General features: G+C 42.7%; 2 protein-coding genes across 11 annotated transcripts in view; both read left to right on the forward strand.

Annotated features, from left to right (window-relative positions):
- The window catches only part of TDRD1 (tudor domain containing 1), a 48,479-nt gene extending 36,473 nt beyond the window's left edge, over window positions 1–12,006 (forward strand). For all 6 annotated transcript variants that reach the window (XM_075611954.1, XM_075611953.1, XM_075611951.1 and 3 more), the window contains 4 exons: window positions 1,123–1,290; window positions 2,104–2,331; window positions 3,266–3,306; window positions 7,656–12,006. In XM_075611954.1, coding sequence (XP_075468069.1) covers window positions 1,123–1,290; window positions 2,104–2,331; window positions 3,266–3,306; window positions 7,656–7,724 — 506 coding nt within the window. In that variant the 3' untranslated portion in view covers window positions 7,725–12,006. The remainder of the gene's footprint in view (window positions 1–1,122; window positions 1,291–2,103; window positions 2,332–3,265; window positions 3,307–7,655) is intronic.
- A 9,846-nt stretch (window positions 12,007–21,852) lies between these two features.
- The window catches only part of VWA2 (von Willebrand factor A domain containing 2), a 39,430-nt gene continuing 37,622 nt past the window's right edge, over window positions 21,853–23,660 (forward strand). For 2 of the 5 annotated variants that reach the window (XM_075611961.1, XM_075611964.1), the window contains exon 1: window positions 21,853–22,003. The gene's annotated coding sequence lies outside the window, so the exon portion shown is untranslated. Of the gene's footprint in view, window positions 22,004–22,678; window positions 22,905–23,660 lie in introns of those variants that run through there. The other 3 variants (XM_075611958.1, XM_075611957.1, XM_075611956.1) reach the window with 2 other exon arrangements.

Raw genomic sequence — 23,660 nt, forward strand, 5'->3', positions numbered from 1 at the left:
GCTCCATGGGGTCGCGTTGCCATGATAACTGGACACCATGTGGCGTCACGTCGTGGCAATGTTGCGCCACAGGGTGCCCCGTTGTCATAGCAACACAACGCCATTTGAAGTTGCGGAGCCATAATGATGCGGGGAGGAGACGGTAAATGTGTTACATAGGCCCCGCGCTCTCCCGCCGGCAATCGATTGAATTGTTGTGGAGGATAGTACGGGGCCTCTGTAACCACGGAGCTCGGTGCATTGGCATAGACTGCGCCGCCATTATGCCGGCACTGCTTCTTGTGTACCTTCCCTTGGGCAGACGGAGGAAGGATGGGGCTTTCTAATACATTTCCCATTCTATTGTTGCTGCATATGCCCCAAGCCCTGGTGAGCATCAGGCTCATCGGCTTCACACTGTGTAAGAGACCTATTTATTAGCCCATAAAGCAAGAATCAAAATGAAGCCTAAGGCTGAGTCCATAGAAGGCATGTCCGTGCTGAGCCGTGCGGACGCTCCGCGCTGAGCCCCTGCATCCTCCATGAGAATGTCTTTAGAGGGGGCTCACGCGAGCGTCCGCAGGCGTGCTGAAGCGCTGGATTTTTCAGCCGAACGCCAAACTGTTTTTCAGAGCGCTGTCGGCTGAAAACATCCAATCAGCGCAGAGCAGCGTCAACGTCACGGCGCCGTGACGTTGACGGTGGTGCGTCGCGGGCAATTGGCCCAGCGACATCACTGCCCTGCCTCCCTCAGTCTCCCCCCGCCTCCCGATCACGCCCGCTGGCTCGCCTGCATGGGCATGAAATCGTGCAGATTTCAGCAGGCGAGCCTCAGCGTCAGCGCGCCTCAGCCCTGCTACCCCCTCTATGGCCCCAGCCTAAACGTGAAACATCCAGAAGCAACAATCCTAAATATTAATATTTTAAAGTCCAAGTTAACTAAATGTTATACTTTGTCTTTCCGTTGCTTTTGTGGTCCTGATGCGAGTACGTTGTTAGGCGCAAAGCCCTCGTCAGTTCATCACACTGCAGAGTTTCGCAGCCTTGGCTTCTGTTCCCCATCTTCACTTATAGTGAGTCTTATCCAGCCTTGTTATCTTGGGCACGTGTGCTTTGGAGTAAACTTCTGCTTTATTTTCCCAGGGGACGGCCAGTGGTACAGAGCCATTGTACTGGGTACTTCTGAATCCTCTGTGAAAGTGGCATATGCTGATTATGGCAATATTGAGAGCCTTCCCCTCTCTTCCCTGCTTCCCATGAAGGAGAGCTTCCTGCAGCCACCTGTGCAGATTATAAAGTGTCGGCTTGCGGGTAAGTCACTTTGTCCACACCGTTACGTTATTATTATTATTATTATTATTTCTCCTTCCAATACGTGTCAAGCTTTTGGTTTAGTGTCTGTTATCCCTAATGGATGTTTTTATTTTTATCTGCTTCATGACATTGACAAAATCCAACAGTTGGTCTCTAGAGTATCTTAAAGCAGCTATACATGTTTAATTTATTGTTTTATTTATTTATTTATTTTTATAACAGGCATGAAGCACGGGGTCTCTGGAGCTGAACTGTTAATTTCAAGAGATACTTGCCCCTGCTTCAAGAGATACTTACCTCTCTAGCAGTGCCGGTATCTTGCAGCCAGGGAACTGTGTGCCTAACGAAATGGCGGCGTTTAAATGTCCTGTGTCACGCGGGCCAATAGGAAGCTGTGATGTTATCCAGTGCCACTTCCTTATTGGCCCGCGTGACCAGGACCGTTAAACTCAATAGAGATCCCGGCAGCCCCTACTAAGAAAAAAATAGAAACCAATTGCTGCTTTAATACTTTTGAAAATAGAGGGTTTCATGGTAACCCAATCGGCGTGCCACAATGAACCTTAACGCTGGATTTCACACCCGAAGAAGGGTTTGCAAGCCCTGGAACTGTTTAAGATACTCGGGTGAGCCAGTTATGTTGTCTGCTGCTGGTTGAAACCTAAGGTTTTCAGACGGCTAGTGTTTGTGTGTAATACTAATTTTGAGGTAAAATGAGGAAGGAGCTGTATGTGTTTTGTATTACTACTTTGGTAACCACACTCCTGTGGTGTCCTATTGGAATGACACACGGCAGCATTGTTTTCCCAGGCGTGGTGCCAGTTTCCAAGGAGTGGTCTCCAGCAGCTTCGGAACTGCTAACGACGCTGCTGCTGGGCGTGGATGTCACCATCACTGTACTGTCGCTAAATGCCAATATCCACTCCGTGTCTGTGGGAAAGCATCAGGAAACTGGGGTTTTGCATGTGGATGAAAAACTAGTCAGTGACGGCCTGGCCAAGCACAGCAACTCCACCTCCAGGGACAGTGCATGCCAAGGTAATAGCTCCGGGTATTGAGCAGACTGCCTTAGTGTCCCATTTCTTTCCTCTTGAGTTTGAAGGAAGGAGTTTGTGTTCAGAGCCCCCCTTTTTGTGTTTTTAAAAGCTGTCAAAGTGAAGACGCCCGTGTGCATTCACGTGTCTGACACAGCTTCCTCTAAAACATCACAATGGGTAAGGTGGCAATCTGACCTTTGTGAGGGAGGACCGGGGGTTGACGGGGGTGTGAGCTGTGAGCTTCCAGGGAAAACGAAATAATCACCAAACCTTGCGCCTGGTGCCCAATATGAGGCTGCACCATCATCCATTGCAGCATCCTACTACACGGCGACTTAAATACATCTCAGGAACGCGGGTCCACACCGCTAACAATAGTGCTCTTTAGCTTCAAACGATAATCTCTCACACCCCCTCTTTCCCCCCTTTTCAAAGCTGTAAAACGTGCATGCGTACATGTCCAATTCAGGCGGGTTTGTTGCTTCACAAGTAGCAATCCTTGATAAATGTCCATCAAATCATTAAAAATGGACAGTAATGGTTTGAGTTTAGCTTTGCAATTTCCTGGGCTGCCAAGGGTCAAGACACAAGCCACTCGTATATCTTTACCCCCCCCCCCCCCCCCCCCTGTATTCACATCGACAGAGACCCCTCTGGGAAGGGTTTCGTTGTGGGGAAAGCTGCACATTACATCTGGGGCTCCTTATTCTTAAACTATAATCTGTGCAACATAATCTCCTTAAAAAACCATATTGCAGCAAATTATAATGCGGCCAAATGGCGTTTCTTTTGTTAACAAATAACAGTTTGGTGCCTGATAAAGTCAAAGATACAAATAGAGGTTTATTATTTATTTTTCTAACTATTGTTCAATAATTATTGTTATATAATAATATAATTATTATTGTTCAATATTTCCCATCTTTTATTCTCAGAGCGAGACAATGCGTGCTGCTGCCGTGATCTCCGAATGCGGGTGAGTAATAAGTACCGAGCAGATTTACTGGGGAGGTTCTCCCATGTTCTATTACTAGTTACATCACATAACCTACAGAGCCACACGATTGGGTCATTGTAGATCAGTGGTGCGCAAACTGGGGGGGGGGGGTTGCGGGCGGTTGCAGAGGCCCTGCGCTCTTCCCTGAGGCATTTAACTTAAATTCCGGGGACAGCGCAAGGCCTATGCCACCTCAACTTACCGGGATTCAGCCGGCTTCTGGTCACGTCGCCATGAGAACGTGGCGTTGACGCTGTGGGGTCATGTCACGTGACACTCGGCGTCATTTGACGCTGGGTCACTCGAGAGGCGGGGGGGTGCCAGCGCAGGTGCCGGGACACGGGGCGCAGCAAAAAAACTGGTGCACCCCTGTTGTAGACTGTGATGCCAGGTGGGTACACTTCTTTGGGGATGCATCTGTCTCCCTTCCCTGCTCTGCTCGTGGGGAACCCTGTGGCATGTAACTATATTAACACATTTGCTGCCAGCTTTGAAATACGTACATATACTGCACACATACAGTGCGTAAAGTTTTATATTGCAATGCATAAGTCCAATAACTCCTTGTTTGTTTGCAATGTATTAAATTACGATATAATCCCATCTTTATTTTTCGATGTACATTTTTTTTGTTTACCTATTTTGGAGGAGGTGACCACAGTATAAACTATTTAATGAATTTTTCTTACATAATGGTGGCCAGACCATTTATTCCATCAATAGTGAAGGTAGTAAAGGGTTTAATTGTGAAAGTACATCATACAGGAATTTGTGTTGGCTGAAACACAGGATCTATCTTAGTTTAACAGTCTATCAAATGTATAGGCAAAATTATGTACAAAGTTGAGACTTGAAAAAGAATGTTGTTAAGAGGATAATGATTAATATAGAGTTCTGATAATGGCACAACATGAAATGCATAATTTATTTATAACATTTATATAGCACCCGTATCCAGGGTGCTGTACATTAGTTAGTAGAGACACAATCTATAAAAAAAAATTGTTGCCTTAGGCAAAGGGAGATAAAGTGACTTGCCCAAGGTCACATGAATAGATACCTGCATTTGAACCAGACTCTCCGGCTTCAAACTCGGTGTGATTGTTTAATTAGTGTCAAACCTTCAAATACTGTAGTTATGAAACATTGGTGATTAAGTGGAATAAAAGGTTGACACAGGTAGGTGTTTCTCCATTGGATTTTGTTCACAGCACAGACAGGGTTAATGCAGTCCAGTTATAATGCAAACCTAAAGGTAGTGACTGTTTTGAATTTCCCAAAATTCTGTCTAGACCCTTTTCTTATCTTCTGAGCCTCCTCAGTGGGTATGTATCTCCCCTTCCCCTTTGCGGAACGCTATGCTTGGGCATGCAGCCATGTGCCTCTTCCACATTAATGAGCTTGAACATCTGTTTGCTCGGATAATTGCTTGTGGTGCGTGGAATGTCTTGGAGTAAAGGCGAGGACAGGTTGTTTGTCAGCGTTACCAGCATGGTCCAGTGATTTAAAGGACGCTACACGAGAGAGCTGCCACGCAGACTCTCCTACATTTGAGTAGGATGGGATCTCGCATGGTTGTCTCGTGCTTCCCTTGATTTACATGAAATTTTAACTCTAGCCATCGTGGTCATTTCCAGGCCAGATTTCACAGTCCAAAGTCCCCCTTATTTTTTTTATTTTTTTTTTAACTTGTATTTTATTCTTTTTTTACAAGTTTTATTTAGGAGAGGGGGGGGGGGGGGGAAGGGGTACAAAAGAAAAAAAAAAGGGTGGGGGTGAGGGCACATTTCCATCTTGACTTTGTTCCCAGTGCATCCATTTATACTTTATTACACATACATTTGCATTTTGGCTTGGTTCATATTACAGACATTTACTGGCTAGATATAAAATGAATAGAAAGTTTACACATTAGCTTACCAGGAGTACTCATATCTTCAGATATCCCTCATAACTATCCTGGATTAAACTGGTACTGTCTCTATATTCCGTGGGCAGTCCAGGCCCAGGATTCTCTATTAGTCTTTTAATTTTTCTCCAGAATATTGCTCTCTTCGGACAGGTCCACCAAATATGTTTTATGTGTCAATTTGGCCATAGTTGCGCCAACATAGGGGGGAGGTAGCTGGAAAGAATGAGTGGATTCTGGCTGGGGTGTAATACCACCTTTGTAATATCTTGAGATTTATTTCTCGGACTGTCGAGCTCCTAGATGATCTTAATGAGCTCTCATATATTTCCGTCCACTCATCTCTCTCCAGCACCTGCCCTATATAATTTTCCCAGTCTAGATTGTTTTTACTTGGTAGCTCGACTTTCTGTGTGATCAGAGTCTGGTATAGTTGTGCTATAGTTCCTTTATGATATAGCCTAGCTGAGTACAGTTTCTCGAAAATAGTTAGTGGTTTAAAAACATCCTGTGCGGGTTGTATTGAAGTGACATAGTGTCTTATCTGAAAATATTGGTACAGATGCATGTCTTCTAGGTCAAACTCCTCCTTTATTTCCTTGAATGTTTTTGTCCTGTCTGATTTTACCACATCCCAGAGTCTCCAAGCTGTTTTCTCTCCATATTTTGTATGCTTTCGATTTGGAGGGCTGGGGCGAACTCTGGGTTGGACAGAATTGGGGTCGGTGTGAGGGAACAGATGAGACAGATTTAACTCTGCAAAGTTTATCCCATAGCTTTAGGGAATGTGAGATCACTGGTTGCGTTTTGATGGTCTCTGGCCTCGTCTCTCTCCTTAACCATAGTATCGTCGCCGTGTCTTTCGTCTGGGCTTCTGCTCTTTCTATGTCTACCCATGGTCTTGTACCCTCCCCCATTGACCAGTATACATGGGGCCTTAACCTGGCCGCTTCATAATATTTCATTAGGTCTGCTTGAGAAATGCCCCCTAGTCTTGTTGGTAGCCCCATTACTTTTTTTCTTTCTGCCATGCCGTATAAACTTTATTTCCTTTTCTAGCTCTTTAATATATTTTTGTGGAACTGTAACAGGTAGTACCTGGGATAGATACAGTGTCCTGGGTAGTGTGTTCGTTTTCCCCGATGCTATTCTGCCTGTCCATGATATTTGATGTCTGTCAAAGGTCCTTAAATCTTTTTTCACATCTTTAAAAATGACTATCATATGTCCCTGTTATATAAAATCCCAGATATTTGATCTTATCTGACTTCCATTTTATGGGGAATTGTTGCGTCAACGTTAAATTGTCCTCTGCCGAGATATGTAGGCTTAGGGCCTCTGACTTAGTGTTTTTTTTATTTATTTTTTTAAATTTGAATGTATGCCAAATTCTTCTACGAGTAATTTTCGTATGACTTTTTGGGGTTTGTGCGTGATAGCGGAACATTGTCTGCTAACAGGCACACCTTGTATTCTCTATCACCTATTGTTACTGCCTCTATTGTGTGATTTCCCCCCTAGTTTTGGCTGCTAGACTCTTTACACAGTGTAAACAGCAGTTGGGACAGGGGGCATCCTTGTCGGGTGCCATTTGTAATTTGGAATGGAGCTGAGGTATAGCCTGAGGTTCGCACCGTAGCTGTCGGGTTTAGATATCATGCTTGTACTCCCTTGATAAAGACTTTGTATATTCCCATTTTATTCATTACTCTAACATGAAGGGCCAAGCTAACCTATCGAAGGCCTTCTCTGCGTCTAGTCCCAGAATCCGGTTCGGGCTTTGGCTCCTGTTGCTTTTATGGATTATATTTATGATTTCTACGAATATTGTCCGAGGCCTGTCGGTGTGTTCAGCGCTTTATTTAGGCGTGTTGCTTGTATTTTTGCAAATCGTTTAAAATCGGTGTTGATCAGCGATATGGGCCTATAGCTTGGGCACAGCAAATGACGCCGCAGGGTCATGTGCCGGCACGTTGACATGGCAACGCACCATCATCACGTCGATGGGAAGGTAGAGGCTTTGCGCGGTCCCCTGGCAATTTAAATGCCTTCGGGGAAACGTGGGGCCTCTGTAACCACTGTGCCCCACCCCCAGAATATCTCCATGGGGGGGCATGCCCCCCAGTTGGTGCACCACTGTATTAAGGTATAAATGGTTGTGAAGATGTGCGATGAGGTATACAGAATTGTAGTTTAAAGCTGATCTAATACCTTTTAGTTTCTAGTGTATAAATGGAGTATTCATTTTTAAATTAAGGTAATACCTTTCTCCCGATTTTTAATAGGTTTAGCATTTCCTGGAACCTCCGCGTGGAAGAAACACCGTTTGCTGAAAATTCCACTAAAAACCTAGCATGCCACAAACCGTGAACAGGTTAATAGCTGCCTGGCTTTCAATTTTTTTTTGTCATTTCTACAGGTTGAGAAATTGGAAAAGATTCTCCAGCACTACCTGAACCAGCACACAGCGAACGATCTACAGAAATAAGCCACGCCGCCATTTACAGCGAACGATCTACAGAAATAAGCCACGCCACCATTTACAGCGAGTGATCTACAGAAATAAGCCACGCCGCTTTGACAGGATAATATACGTTTCAAACTGCAAGGGCTTCACTTGTGTACCTATGAGCCTCAACCAATCTATGCTAGTTTTAAGTGGCGTGCAAGATCACAAACAAGTTAGACACCCCAAAGGACGATACCTGTGGGATTTTAGCTTCCATAAAGGAAAAATATCTGAGGGCCAGTGACCCATTGCTATGGAAATACAAATGATTGACCCTTTTGCAGTTGGAGGGGGTCTCCATCACATTGCTATTCAAAGAGTTGCACCTGCCACCTTGAGAAATTTCTGTAAGGTAGCCATGTCCTTGCGGTGTGGGGAGAGGGGGGGAGACGAGGAAGCTCCAGCCTTGATCCCAATCATAGATTAAAGTTTAATATTTCCAAGGCAAAATGTTGCCCCCTTTTTAAGATGACAGCCATGTAGCTCAATGTTTTGTGTCAATTATCTGGTTATGGGCATTTTAAATTCCCAACGCTGTTCGTACAAGGTGAGGGTGTGCTGGAGGTGTATAAAGGTGTCCCTGCTCTGATTCAGAAAGCTAAACCATTGGACAGGAGGAAGATTGCTGCTTGTTGTATGGAAGATTACTGCAGATGTAGCATGTCATAGTGTTCCCCCAGATAACATATATTCTGCAGAATATCACATTTCCATAGGATTTGATGACGTGGTTTTGATGCCGAGTATCGCAACATATCACAACACAATGCACCTTAAAACGTAACAGTCCTATTGACATGCTCATTGATAAGAAATGGGCATTACTGTAGGTTGTGATGGCATTGCATTGTTCGTGTCTGTGAAGATGTGTTTGAGGGGTAGGAGTCTTGCTGTGAAGGCAACTATTGTAATAGTTACTGTAATGTTCATTGGAAAGTAGACTGTCAAAAGCATTGTGCTAGATAGATCTGAGACACTGCACCATATTTTAAACCACAAAAGGCATGGCAATTGCATACGTCATAAGGTAATAGATAAACACACAGTTCACCTGGATCTAAAGGACTGGAAACTAAGGCTGCGCTTATAGTGCCGTCGACAGCAATGGTGACGTCACCCTGCGGTCGCTGGAAATATCAAATTCACTTGATTTCCAGCGACTGCGGCCAATCCGCCGCGCTTACTATAAGCGCATGCGACGGCTTCAATACATTTGTTTTGAAGCGACGTCGCTGTCGCCGGCACTATAAGCGCAGCCGAAGACGCCGCACATCAAGTAAGTCAACAAAAGGTACATTACTGCATACAAAAAATAAGAAAATCCACTGTTTCATGGCTAACTTGGAGCCTCTTCATTAGGGAGATGTAGCCTTGTACAGATGGAGTCTTTCCTTATGGCCCAGCGTCCGCGGGAAGGAGCACATTCTGCAAATCGGGGACAGTCCATAGCCCATAGTAATGGCCCATCGTATTAACACAGCGGGGGTCCCTGCGTTTGAATGGGACTCGCGCTGTGTGAATCGTACCCAGCCGCACCTGTCTGAGACGTGCACTGAGTGAGACTTAATCTACCTGCGCACCTCTTAACAGGCGAATGCGCAGCTTTTATTTTGTTTTGATAACACAGTATAGCAGGGGGTCTCTGGCGCTGAATCCCGAGACCCCCTGCTTGCCAATTTACAGGCCCCATTATGTGGTACCAGTATCCCAGCCATGGGGATACCGACCAGAACCGGAGATTCCAATGGTATGGTGCGTGTGTGTAAAATTTCAAATTTTACTAGAAAGGAATTAATCATATTTCCTAAATGTGAAACTAAGTTGTCCCGTTGTGAGATTCGGACCTTTTTCCGGCATATTTCCATTTTTCCCCAAAAATGACATCCGGAGCGTTCCAACTTGCAAACTTGTGGTGGGCGCGGTAAAAAAAAATGTAAAACAGATTGAAAATGTTCAAAATAGGTGAACTTGAGTGTCAAAGGAGTATAGCCTCTCCAGGAATTATATAGTGCGTGTAATAATGTGTATTGTGGTCAGAGCGTGTCTTCTGATCTTCTCGGTTCAAAATGCTGTGTGGTCGCATGGTCCTGAGTTTGTAATAAGACCACATGCACAGTCCTGGAATAATCACCAAGCCTTTTTTTGCCAACAGTGCAGTAATTACATTTCTAGAATGGTTAATGGTAGATTCAGCATGCATGTTTTGCTATATTTCCTTGTGTCTGATAGAGACGTATGGACTTAGACAAATTTGGTTTGCCGATGTTTGTTTGTTTTTGTTCCATTTCAAAAGCTCAAAAATTAGAAAGAGGGGGGAATTTTTTTTTTTTTAATATATAATTCACGAGAAACTTTTAGACTAAGTTTGGGCACAATTTGACAATCTACCGGATTTTGACGAGCGAGAAGTCTCGTTTGTAGACTGACCGTTGACTTGTATAACACCCAAAATATTCATCTATACAACATGTGGAGAGAGACCTGTGAAAGCAGATGTTTAAATATGCAAGAATCCAATTTGAACTAGGCTAATTTCTTTATCTCCTTCATTTGCAAACCATGAAAATTTCACATGATTCACAAATTTGGGCAAAAGATACACCTCTCTCTAGTCAGGAAGGCAAGTCCTAGTCTTGTAAATTTGTTGCCAAAGAGAATTCACGATAGAGCCACCATTGCATAAGTGCCTGTGTTTCCTGAGTTTTTCCCTCGCATGTTACTAATTATTTGTATTTAAAACACGGGAATTAATAGTTGTGCACTTAAAGCCTTATAGGAGGGACAAGGGATTTTAAAAGTTTTTTTTGCACCTCTTGTTAGAAACCAGAATTTACATTTGACAAATTCTTTAGTTGTGACATTTTTGGGGGAGGTATTTTGTGGTAGGTTGAATATAAAGGGTTCCTATACCCAATTCAGTGTCCAGGTACATGAATAAAATGTGTTCTAGACCTCTCGCCTGCAATTAGCACCTGGGTTGGTCTCTGCACATTTCCTTGGCTCTTTCATTCTTGTTTTTGGGATCATGGTACAGAAAATGCTGACCATGGATTTGGGTAATTAAAATGTGTACATAAGTTATTCTTCTTTAGTTTCATACTAAGGCACAGCAAAGACCTAGACCACGTGAGTGGGCCTGCATATTTTCTTTGTGACCCCCCCAAACCTTCAGAATACTGAGGGCTAAAGATCACCAAATTTAGCCATGAAAATATCCCATTATTTTGAGTCCTGAAGTGACTTTCGTAAAAGCCAGGCATAATTTTTCCACTGGAGTAAATTAGGAATAATTTATTATTTTTTTAATGTATAACCAGCCAGTTCTACCAAATGCTTCACTTGTTAGACGTTTTTTTTGTTATTGTTTCATGTTTGTCTGTGGCCTGTTCTATAGATTATTTCATACACGCAGCCGGATATGCCTCCCAGTGAGTGGGTGGTAGGGTTAAAATCGTAATTTAACCCAAGGAAGGTTAGTTTGTTGAGGTGTAGTCTTCACCTTGCGTTTTTAAGCGTTAACCCAATGTTATAATTTCCACTTTAAAGGCTCCTATGACCAAAATGAACAAACTAAGTGCCATGTGTATCACGTACAATAAAGGTGATTATCATCGATCATTTTCCTATAGCTTAGAGATGGGCACCAACTGGTCAGGTTTTCAGGATATCCCTGTTTCAGCACAGGTGGTGCAGAGGTGTCCTGAAGACCTGTTGGTGGCACTTGAGGAGTGGAGTTGGCCACCCCTGCAAGTCTAGCTATTTATTTTTGCTTTGTGTATCACTGTGCTGACCGGGGTTGCAGGGGTAAATCCCCCTCTATCCTTCCCTTCTCTTTATTAGCCATAGAACTGGGTGGGCTGGAGGTTGTGTAAACATTTGATGAAAATCTCTCCATTTGAAGGTCCTGTTAGAACCAAAACAGCCAAATGTCTGCTTTAAATATTACGATTGTTTAACAAAGTCAGTAATAAGTTGCTTTCAAAATGTCTCGTTGTTGTCTTTTGGCAATCACAGTGATTGCACCTTTTTTAAGTAAAGTTCCTGACAGGATAATCTTCTGTCTTTCTAACATTTATAGATTAAAAGTTTCAGAACCACCCCCCTCCCGTGCCTCCTTTTTGATTATCTTGAAATGGTACCTTGAATATCTTTAGATACAATCTCCACAAACATTTTGCAGACTTGTTTTACTGGCGTAACCGCTTTATTTCTACTAGTTAACACGGAGGCCCATTCTACTTGATAAAAAAGTTTCACGCAAGTCGCAACGTCCATGTTTTGTGTGATTTTTTTCTGAAGTCGTTTTGTATTCAGTTGCAGTTCTCATAACAAGCTGATTTAGTCTTGGTAGCATATTTAATATTTTGGATGGCCATTCCTCTTTAGAGAGACCCTCATTCAGAGAGTGATAAATTTGTCATGTATCATTTCTTAAAATTTCTTAAAAGTAAGACTTGGGAGGGGTTTGATTTCATCTGACGGCTCCCATTTGTGTGATGTCACTGTGATCAGCAGGAGCTTGTACTCCACCTTCTATCTATTGGTTCCTGATCAGGACCGGGTTTGATTCAGGTAAAGAAAACACTTGACAAACACTTCCCCATTCAGAGGTGCCTACGAAATGTAACTTGTAACTAATTTCCCCCAAAAAATGAAAGCAGCCAAAACGTTGCTATTAATTTAGAGAACCCAGTTAGACTTAAATGCTGTTTTCTAGTTGACTGTGGGCTTGCATCATTAAAGCAGCAATTCCGGCAGCTTTTCTAAGAATTTATTTATTTTTTGGACGTTTTCTTTTTAACGGTGTTATACCTAGGAAGTCCCCCCGCGCTTAACCACATGAATTTCAGCTCTGGAGATCAGTCTCCCCACCCGGACAAGAGAGAAAAGACAGCGCACAACTCTCATTGTATTGTAAATTTATATTAAATGAACAATGTGCAGGCATACCCCGGTTTAAGGACACTCGCTTTAAGTACACTCGCGAGTAAGGACATCATTTCAATAACCCCACATCCCTGTGTATGTACACTTACTTCGCAACTATGGACACTTATTCTGCCCTACAGACCGCCGTAGTAGTGATGCGCTGATTCCCCTCACCCAATAGGCAAACGGCTGCTCGCGCAATGGCCTTTCAGCACGTCCTGAACAGCAATACCTGTACCGAAGCATCAATAAGTGGGGGGAAAAAGGTAGTGCATCACTTTAAGTACATTTTCGCTTTACATATATGCTCTGGACGTACGTTAATGCGGGGTATGCCTGTAATAAGGGTAAGTATTGCACGTACATCCAATACAGTTAACTCAAGCTTTACATTTTGGGTACATGTTACCATACGGTGCACAGCAGCTCTCCGATCGTCAGCACAAGAATCCGCTCGGCACACAGTGGCTCTCCGATCGCCTGCATGAGAATCCGCTCCTGGGTTAATGGAGATGGACGTCCTTTTTCCCTGTATCTCGATCAATGCTTTCGGGTAGGTAATCGTTTCTCACGGCTGTATAATGTCCGTAATAGGTCTCATGGTTATGGACAAGCTCCCACTCACCCGGCATCCAGCCTGAATCAAAAACTCCTGCATCTCTATACTAAAGCCGCTGACGTCACCAGTGTCGTCACTGGTTAGGCAGCCAATCGATGTGGGTCAAATCGGCTTTGTATCATACACGGAGTATTGAATGGTGATGTGGAGAAACCACTTCAAAGTCAGATAACTGAAGTGGACAGGAACCCTACGCATTTCGTAGATGGACTACTTCATCAGCGAAATACTCATCCGGTCCTATGTTTTTACTGGTGTATCTGCCCCTCCAAGGGAAACCAGACGGGCGTTCAAAGTGAGTAGTTCGGGAACGCCTGCTTTAAAGCAATGCAAGTGTTTTGACTTATAATTTTATACCATTATGTCTGACATGGCTGGAGCCTACTTGAAGCGAACTGTGTGCAGAAGTGCCCTACCTGCATGCCACAGCTCTTCTCACCCACTTTGAATTCCATTGCTTCTTTGCATTGTTGCGTTGAGTGTTTGTTTCCATGCTTTCAAAAACTTTGACGTAGGACTTTTCATTTGTCTCCCACCCTCTGACCTTTTGAATCATGTCCATACAACCTTCCTCCTCTGCTTTTCAAACTTTACCACCTTTTACCTCTGCAAAGTATATCGCGGGGGGGGGCGCGGCGGTGGCAGAGGCCCCGCGCTCTTCCCCAAGGCGTTTAAATTAAATGCCGGGGGATTGGGTGAGGCCTCTGTCTTCGGCAACGCCAAATGATGCCGCAGGGTCACGTGACCCCGTGGCGTCATTTAATGCCGCAGACAAGGTAAAGGAGGGGGTCGCAGGCGGGGAAAGATTGCGCACCCCTGGTATATCCTATAGTTGTATAAACATTATGGGTTGTAGAGCGTCTGAATACCGGGTACTGCGTCTACTCAAGCTGTGCTGAACAGGCAACGTTTGCAGGATGACGATTGGTCATGTCTTTCCCTCACCTATATATTATAGCTACTGAAACATCTTTAAGCTAATAGTCTCATGCCTTTACCACCAGAGATCTGTAGTGTCCCGTTACCCATCATTTGTGGCGCCTCATGTTCAGAATTTGTAGAAAAGTCACCTATGCATGCCATCTTACCTGTTGGTGATTCCGTAAACAAGTCTTGGTCTTGGATTATACCAGCTCCGGTTAGGCGCGCGATGCACACGCCCAAAACCTGCACTGCATTCAGGGGCAACCGTAGATGACGGAGGCGTGGCCACGAGAGTTTCGCTCTTATTGGCTGAACCGCTCACGTGACGCGGCCGTCGCCTGCAGAAAACAAATTCCCATGTCTGTTCTGTTGTCTGTCGCCCTGCAGTTAGTGTCTGTGCGCGCGTCGTGCTAGGTATGTGAAGTTTTATTGCAATCCAGCAATTTGTTGTTGAGCCGTGCGGTCTGTCATTTTCAGGATTATAACGGCCTTAAGTAATTATTTGGTATTCACCATTGTTTGCTTTAGGGATCTGCATTTCCATTCATTTGCCAAATTAGCTGACCATTTCAACAACTTTTTACGTTCTTGAGCTCCCCTCTTTATATGGATTGAGCATGTTTCAGGTGGGATATTCCAGTTATTGTCTACTGAAGAGTTGGAAAGCAGTGGTATTTTATGGATAGCCTCACGATGTTATGTACACATACTCTTTGGAATATTTCTCTAAGTAATGGAGTGATCCTTCCATTCCTCATATTTCGGGAGGGTGCCATCTTAGGTGTATGATGTCATTTGTGACGTTACAGGTATTAGAGTGGCTGTATAAATTGAGATTATAAGCCTCTGGTTAAGTGAGTAGGATAATAGTCCACATTCGTGCAATTGGGATTTTATCGGTGAGTTTTTATGACCAGTATTGCAACCTCTTTGATAACACATGAGTTAAGCTCGACAGTGCTGCGAGGATCTTAAAAACCCTTTCCCTGGCCTTCTCGCCATTTATTCTATAACAAGTCCCTTTTTCTCCCTGCCCAAATCTGTGGAGGGTCGCTGTAGGTGCTTTCTAAAGATGAAACAGCCCCTTTGTGTTCCTGATGAAGGGGCTATGAATCTGATTTATCATTGTTACGATGAACTTTCCACCTAAGAATCCAAAGCGGTTTATCCCTGGGAGTCATTGCAGCTTGTAACTCCATGTCTAAACACTGACAACACAATGATATTCACATCCAACACACACATTCCAAAGGATACAAACCTCATGCTGGAACAATATTTTAGGACTAGGCACTCTGGGTCATACATAAAATTATTAACATGGCTCTCAATGTGTGTGGTAGATGTCTCTGAGCCTTCAATTTCACACCTTTCCTGCTCTATTTTCCATTAATCTCTCGCTTGTGCTCCCTTTTGCTTATGTGAAAGATACTGCAGGTGCAGCTGGGATATCGTGCATACCACGCAAGGAAAATCTGGTGAGCAACTTGGCATGTGTGGGCATAACTTGCTCAACTTGTGGGTTTGAAGCAAATATGGGTTTAATACAGGGGCCCCCTCCAAACAGGTCAGAATTTAAGGATATCCCAGCCTCGGCACAAGTGGCTCAGTCGACTATCACCTGTGCTAAAGCAGGGACTGATCTGATTGCACCACGTGGACTGAAGCTGAGAGATTCTTAAAATATAAAATGTTTGGGGGGAGAGGAAGTCTTAAGTACTGGAGTTGAGAACTCGTGGGTTAACATACAGTATTCAGTATAATGACTACATTGTAGCATGCATTGTTTGTGTGGATCATATGGATTTGCGTTGACAAAATGAATTGTCCGTACATCACTGATTTTGTATGGCTTATTGCACAAACTGACCTAAAGAGAAATTGTAGAAAGTTGACTCAAATAACCGATCCATTATTCCCATTTAATGTAGTGAAGGTGTGTGATCAGCACGACAACAATAGTGACATACAGTAGCACTGGGTTCGAGGCTTGTTCCTGTGCAGAGGAGTTTACAATCTGCGTACAGTATATAGGAAAGCTCAAAAACAGCCGATTTTTGATAATGCTAGTCCAGTGTGTCGGGTATCAAAGCAAAGCACATAGGGTTGGAAATTTTGAGTAAGCTAGGAGTGACACAGTTATTACCATAGTAGTAGTAGAGATTAACCCTTTTCACTGTCTTCATTACTGGTTCTCAGTTGGCAATGACTATAGATAACATTCTTTGAGGGATGTGTATCAAAATAATACTGCTGGCGAGCGGCGACGTATGAATCTTCAAATCTTGCCATTGGAGCAGATCTCATTGGAGTATAGGTTAGTGCAGCCTTCACCTGGCAGATATATTTGTTGCGGGGGAACTGGTGCAGCTTTTGATGTCTCATAATATTGTGCGACTCTCTCCTCCCCATCACTTCCTGTAACTACTCTAAAACGCTCATGGTGCCAGCAGATCTAATTAAGGCAAAAAATGGACTAAAGCGCTTTAACACATTGGCGCAGTTGCATAGTTTTCGTTAACGCCCACAACATGAGACTTAAGACACCCCCCATTGCAGGTTAACTTAACTTTTTTTGCTGCCAGTGAGCAAGAACTCATTTCCCTTTTTAACAAAGGTGTAAAAAAAAATTTAAAAAAAAGTCGCGGGGTGAGAAACAAAATGAAATCTTAAAAATCTCCCTTTAAAACCCCCTATTAAAAGAAATTAAATATTTAAATAAAACAAGGGAAGTTCCAATCGCGCTAACTGTCAAACAAGGTATTCAGAATGAAAAGTAGTTTACAAAGAATCTACTTCCTTGCTGCATATGTCTCGTGCGTGCTCTGTTCTCCCACAGAATATTCCAATGGAATCTTCAAAACGACAGACGTAGTGCACAAGAAACGAATGGTAATGTGTAATATAAAGCACACAACAAATACATGAACTTACATTTAAAAAAGTAAGTGGGATTCACAAAGTGAAAGCTGAGTCCCATGATGTAAATCTGCAGTGGTCGACAAATCAAAAATATACTCGCCACCTAGTACCACACGTGTGCTGCTTGGGCCATTAGGAGCTCGCCACGATGTTAAATCCACTCGCCCGGGGCGTACAGATGTAGAGGTTTGTCGAACACTGTAAATCTGTATGGGCCCAGTGCACCAAGTTCCTGGACTATCTGCTCGCAGCACCTGACGATTCTGTGTAGCTTCTACATATATTATTTGCAAATGATCCACATTCTCTATATTTAGGGCTGAAGTTTGATTTTCCCTCTACCTGTAAGCAACAACCACGACATTCCCGAGTAGAAGCCATTGATTGGAATGGCAGTTGACATTGGGGAAGATTAACTAAACTCTATATAACGGTCGCCACATTTTAAGGATTGTGCTGTAGATGTAGATATTATTCTGGGAAGGATAGCTGCTCTCATTTAACGATTGCAGTCAAGATTATGGCTTCCAGCAATGCAATTGCCCGGCCAGTAGTGCATGTGATGTCCAGTAAGCAGGGAAAGTTCTCCAAGTAATACATGTCCACATAGGACTAAAAGGAAAAATAATAGCATCAAAATATTATACACAAGTGAACATTATATACAGTGAATAATAAAATCCTCCAAAGTGTGGCTGTCTTGGATGGCCTGTACTGGTAGATACAAGGAGTCTACACCATAGTGGGTCAGCATACATAGGTAGCAAGGTGAATCCAATTTCACGCTAACTATGAACTACACCCCTATTCTTAATAGGTGTACAAACCAGTAAATTATTATAATACTTAAGGCAGCAACAAAGAAAGACCTGAGTCACACCAGTATTGGTGCATAGAACATCATAGCCTGTTGACACAGGCAGCCATATTCAGTAACTGCATGAATACAGATGCGATTGCATGGTTCCATGTTTATATACGCCAGTATAGCGTTGATCTCACACTAGTCTCCCTTTGTGCTGTATAGTAGGAGATCATAGTATCAAAATCCAAGGTAGGGATGGAACGGCTGTATCAACCCTATGTGGGAATGTCACACTGGGTGAAAATAGAAACAACAACAACAACTGTATCAGTTAGAACAGAAACTTGCAGTAGACAAGAGCAAGTGTGATACATGTATCGCAATCACAATACTGGTGTAGAGTATAGGCCTATAGCGAAACAGACAACTAGATACAGTGGCGACCGCCTTAATTCTCCTGCGGCCTTTTCCCCGCGATGTAAAAAATCGCGGGATGATGCGTTTTCGGCACCTGCGGGCATTGCTATTGTTTAGCGCTATTAGCTGATTTCGGGCCACGCGGAGAAGGCCCGTGAGCGTCGGATACCATGCCCGCATTTTTCCGGGTAAGTCGGAGGATAGGAGGGGCCGCGACAGTAGGTGTAAATAGTAGAGCAAAGTGCATGGTCAAATATCTATAAGGCAATGTGTGGGTAAGCTGCATGTATATGTGCAGTAAAACGCGGCTTAATAGCTGTATAGCCAAGATACGAGCCGTGTTGCTGCTCCAACACGTTGCCGCCACGCCTCCAAATGTCACCGTTGTGACCCCAACGTAAGTTTCACGTGATATGGCACGCTTCATCAGGGGGTAGAGGAGTCTCTAAATAGTAAGAATTTTGTAACTAGTTTTCAGGGAAACAAAAAGGACTCGACAATGGCTAGTTAGCAATGCAGTGATCCACATCCCTTAAAGTAATGTCTGCCTTCAAAAGTTTCTACATGTATTTAATATTGAGGACATTTTATTTTGACCCTATTTTAGAATCATTTATACAACATTAATGCATAGAAAGCAGAAAGACTTCCTAAATGGAAAAGTGGAACTACGTTTGTTGATTAAAAAGTAGTATGGGATTGTCAATTTAAAAAATACAGGTAGTCCTCGCTATCCAACGTTTCACTTTACAACGAATGGCATATCCAACGCTTTACAATGCAACCCCATGGGCCGTTTTTCGACGCCGGAATGCGTTACCCAACGCGCACCGCCACTGATTAACATGGGACTAACTTTACAATGGTTTTACTATCCAACGCTACTTCCAGAACGGATTCCGTTGGATAACCGAGGACCGTCTGTACATGTTGTTCTGGGGTTGTCAATTGAAAAAGTATTAGTACTCTTTACCCCCCGACCCTAATCGTTCACAATTCAACGACTGCAAAAAAGCAAATGTAATTGTTTTTTTTGTTTTTTTGTGGTAAACCAGTTTTTGTGTTCTGCTTTACTTTTTCTTGCTATTCTCTAGAAAGCACAAACCTGTGACACTTACACAGATCACTTATAATAAAGTTAATGTACGAACAGCATATTTGAAGAATTTTAATGTTCATCCAATAGAAAGTATTACAGGTACTGTACTATGAAACATTTATACAAGGCAACAGTACTGACCTTCCAATGCTTCCTGTTCCGGATTGCAATGTCATGTTGAGATGCTGCATGGTGTACTATTGGGTAAATATCAAAACCCTTAATTAGAGGCTAAAGCCTTTCATGTTGGTCTTCTATCCTCTCGTGTTCAAAGGTAAAATTCTTGTAGGCCATGTGTGATTACAATTGTATGTTTTTTTCTGCTTGAGGGGGCAGGACTAGATGGAAATGTGCAAACTTGTCAATGGTTTTTTTTGTTTGTTTTTTAGTTGAGAAGTAGTCGGTAGAGCCAAAATTTCTAATCAAATTTGTTGCGTTTTGCTAGAGAATAATTTGATTTGAGATGTTTTAGATTTTTCAATGTTCAGCATACGTTGCCATGTCTGTGCGCTTCGGCTAACCGCTTGCAGGTCTTTACTGGGCACTTTGAGCTTGTAATTGAAGAAACTTGCCTATCTGGTTATTACATGTGGAGGATTTACCCTTTGTTTGTTTCCCCCCCACCTCAAATACTGTTCAATTCTTTGTAAACAATTTAGGTTCTGATAATAAAAGAAAATGTGTTCAGTGTGTCTGGTATACTTACATTTGTGCAAAATCGCAGTGAATAGACCAGGGGTGGCCGTCCTCAAAGGTCACCAACAGGTCAGGTTTTTTTTAAAGATATCCTGCACAAGTGGCTCAGTTGTTGACTGAGCCACCTGTGTTGAAGCATGGATATCCTTTAAACCCAACCTGTTTGTGGCCCTTGAGGACTGACGTTGAGCACTCCTGGAATAGACCTTGAGATCTCTAGTCTTTCATCACCAGTAGAATTCTTAATATAAACTGCACCAATTTGTATTGCTGTTCTCAAGACCTCGTCTTTGCATTATATGCATAGTACTGTACGTGACTGTGCCCCACTTTGCTCTTTCCATTAAAAAGGGCAGTCCTGATTTAGCAATAATTAAAGGAAACTAGACCACCATACAATATTTGTGTATTTATTAAAGCTCGTTAGGCGAGCAAAACTTTTATTGCGTACATTTTTATGAGACCTAAACATATATTCAAAAAAGCAGGGTGACCGCACATTAGGGGGTAATAGTCTCTCCCCAGTGCGTGGTCTCCCAACCTTTTGGTTATTCTGAATTAACATCGCTGCCAAGGGCCTGAATCCTATACAGGAGGGCTGCAAGAGGAATCATTTTGGACCAACCAGGGCTGCTTCAATAAGTGTTCTGCACAGTGGAGATTTGATTTATCTAAACCTATATTGTACCTGATTTTTTTTTTTTTTTTTAAATACCCTGGTCTATTCCATAATCAGATGGTCCATTGCAGGAAATGGTTTACCATCTCGATCATTACATTAATAGGCAACGCTTCCCACAAATAATACTCATGCTGTGCTTGCACTACGTATCTTCCAATACACAATGTTTTAGTAATATCTGAATGTGCAGGTTATTTTTCACTACAACTCTTGTAATGCTACCATAAAGATAACATTAATTGTTTTGAATCAAGACCTGTGACATGGAGTCAAAACAAATTAAACTTTCCAATTGATGCATCACCATTTTATCTAGTTTATTGGAACATGTTGAATACTTACGCTAAGAGGAAGCAATTCCCAGGCACACAGGGATAAAGTGACCTGCTCAAGTCAGTTACCAATGGCACTGTCCTTATTCCAACAAGATTCAATTAACGGAATGAAAATGTTTCTCGCTATAAAGCGTTATTGCCCTGTTTCTCCCAGGGAAGTTCATCAGACCATGTAATTGAAAAAGCTTTAACCTTTGCACATTCAACTGCTCTGTCATGGAACAGGTTGAGCGGATAATTGAATAAAAATATGAAAGGTTGACCAAAAACATGGAATCTAATTATCGGAGTCTCTTATCGTGGGTTGTGAGCTATGCATGGGGAAGCAGTTCACAGCCTCCAGGAAAGCGATGTATTACATTAACCTAGTTAATGGTTGACCAGCTGGATGGTCATGAAATTAGAGGTATATTAAAAAAAATGGGGCCAGACAAAGCAAATATTTTGGAACAAAGGCCATTACTGCAATGAACTTTAGGATTTTGGGCTAGATTAATTACATTTCCATATTGCTACATTTCAATTTGACATTAAAAATAAAATGGTATTTTGGCAACAAATTTTTGAAATTACTTCTGAATTCACAAAGATTTTTTTTTTTATTATTATTAATGAAAGGCCGGTGATATTCATTCTCTAACTTGCTGAAAATTGTGTTCGTCGTTTATTATAGCACAAGGTTATGGCGTATAAGCCCACCGTTCAATGATAAATACGTATCGGTCAAACAGCTAAGAGCCGACTGATGGACACACTGTCCCCTGACCATATACAAAGCATGGAAACATGATGATAGTACCTGGAATTTAACCATTTCTGAAAGCCCTCAGGTGAGTCTTTTTCTGTGCTGTCCATGGAGGAATGTGGAATATTTAAAATTACAAGCGGTGAATGAAATCACCTTTTCCAAAATGGTCCCATGGATGAATGAATGTGTCCTGGTAACAAGGGGGCCAATAATGAATTCCCAGGACTTATGCCAGAGAGGAAGTAGCCTTGTTGGGATATGTTCCTACTCATTCACAGCAAAGTCTATATCCATGGATTAGCAAAGAATAATAATTTGGTAATATTGTCCCCATATCTGGTGGAAAATAGATAATTTCTCTAAAAGGCAGAATTGTAAAGCTTGTGATCCAAACACTCAATGGCTACTTCACATCTCGCTCAGAAAGACATACAGGGCACAATGCTGTGTGACAACTGGAACACAACTGCTGTCGCCTTCCATATAAGAGACCCAAATATTTTGTGAGCATTATGAGTGACTGTTTTCTGAACAGAACTCAATCAATTTTTCTTGTCATGGTTATCGTCTTCTGTGTAAACATTGTCGACATGTATTAGAGAGGAGTGGCTCATTGAGTAAAGACACTGACACCGAGTTTGAAGCAGGGGAACCTGGTTTGCAGCCCACTTTTACTCTCAGCACCTGGACACCTGAAATCTGTGTTGTAAACAGATCTTTTCCACGAGTCTCCCCTCCCATGTTTCTCCACCCCCTGCCTGCTTTACCAGAGCAGCAAATTCCTGCACTGAGATCAGAGCGGAGTACTGTAATATCCTCAGGTGCTGAGTTCTCCCTGAGCATTCAGCCAGCCCCCGTCTGAGTACTAAGCCGTCCTCTCTGTGCTCCCCTCTTCATGAAACCCTCCCTTGATATTCCAAAGCCTGACATGAAAATAATAGCAAGTTGTACGTGCTGATTACACCCTGCCTCCTTTGTACAAGGTGAGTATTGATCCTATAATCTTTCCCTCCCCCCTTTGTGTGCCTGTCTGGAGTTTAGATCCACATCCCTAAATCTCTTTAGATCTGCTATTTGTGTGTTCTGTATGATTCTTTATGTATTTATTTATATTGGCTGCGTGTGCTGTGTATTTATGTTCCATTTATTGTGTGTCTGGCTTGTAATACTTAAACATTGGGATTACCAGGTGATAAATGCAGAGCAAGTGAGTCTAGAAATGTCCCTTTGGTAATGAACAGGTAATTTAAAGATTTAAGGCCAATCCCCATGTAACCCTTCACTGTAACATAGTGATAAAATATGCATTGTTTCTCATCTTTCCACTGTGTGTGTCTATCTACCCTGCTGTGTGTCTAATGTGAGAGAGAAAATTGGATTCACAAAGAAGCATTGGGACTAGGGAGCTAATAGACAATCACAACTATTTTATATTTCCAAATGGAAAAACAACCAGTAAGTACAGCGCCCATGCACCCTCAGAAAGGGCACCAACGTGCTTTATTCATATGCCTCTAATTCATCATATTGCAGAAGGAGGATCTTTGGCCTCAGGTACAGGAGGATGACTTCATGTGTTGGCACATTAGACAGCACACTTCTGCAGAGCAAATTGACTCCCAACGTTATTTTGAAGTCCGTATAATACGATTCATTGATGTGACATGAATGTCACATCACAGAAAAAAGATAAGGTGCAAAACAGCGCTAATGATATTGATTGAAATTAAATAAATGTT

This window comes from Ascaphus truei, chromosome 8 (genome assembly GCF_040206685.1).
Source record: "Ascaphus truei isolate aAscTru1 chromosome 8, aAscTru1.hap1, whole genome shotgun sequence".
Taxonomy (NCBI): Eukaryota; Metazoa; Chordata; class Amphibia; order Anura; family Ascaphidae; genus Ascaphus; species Ascaphus truei.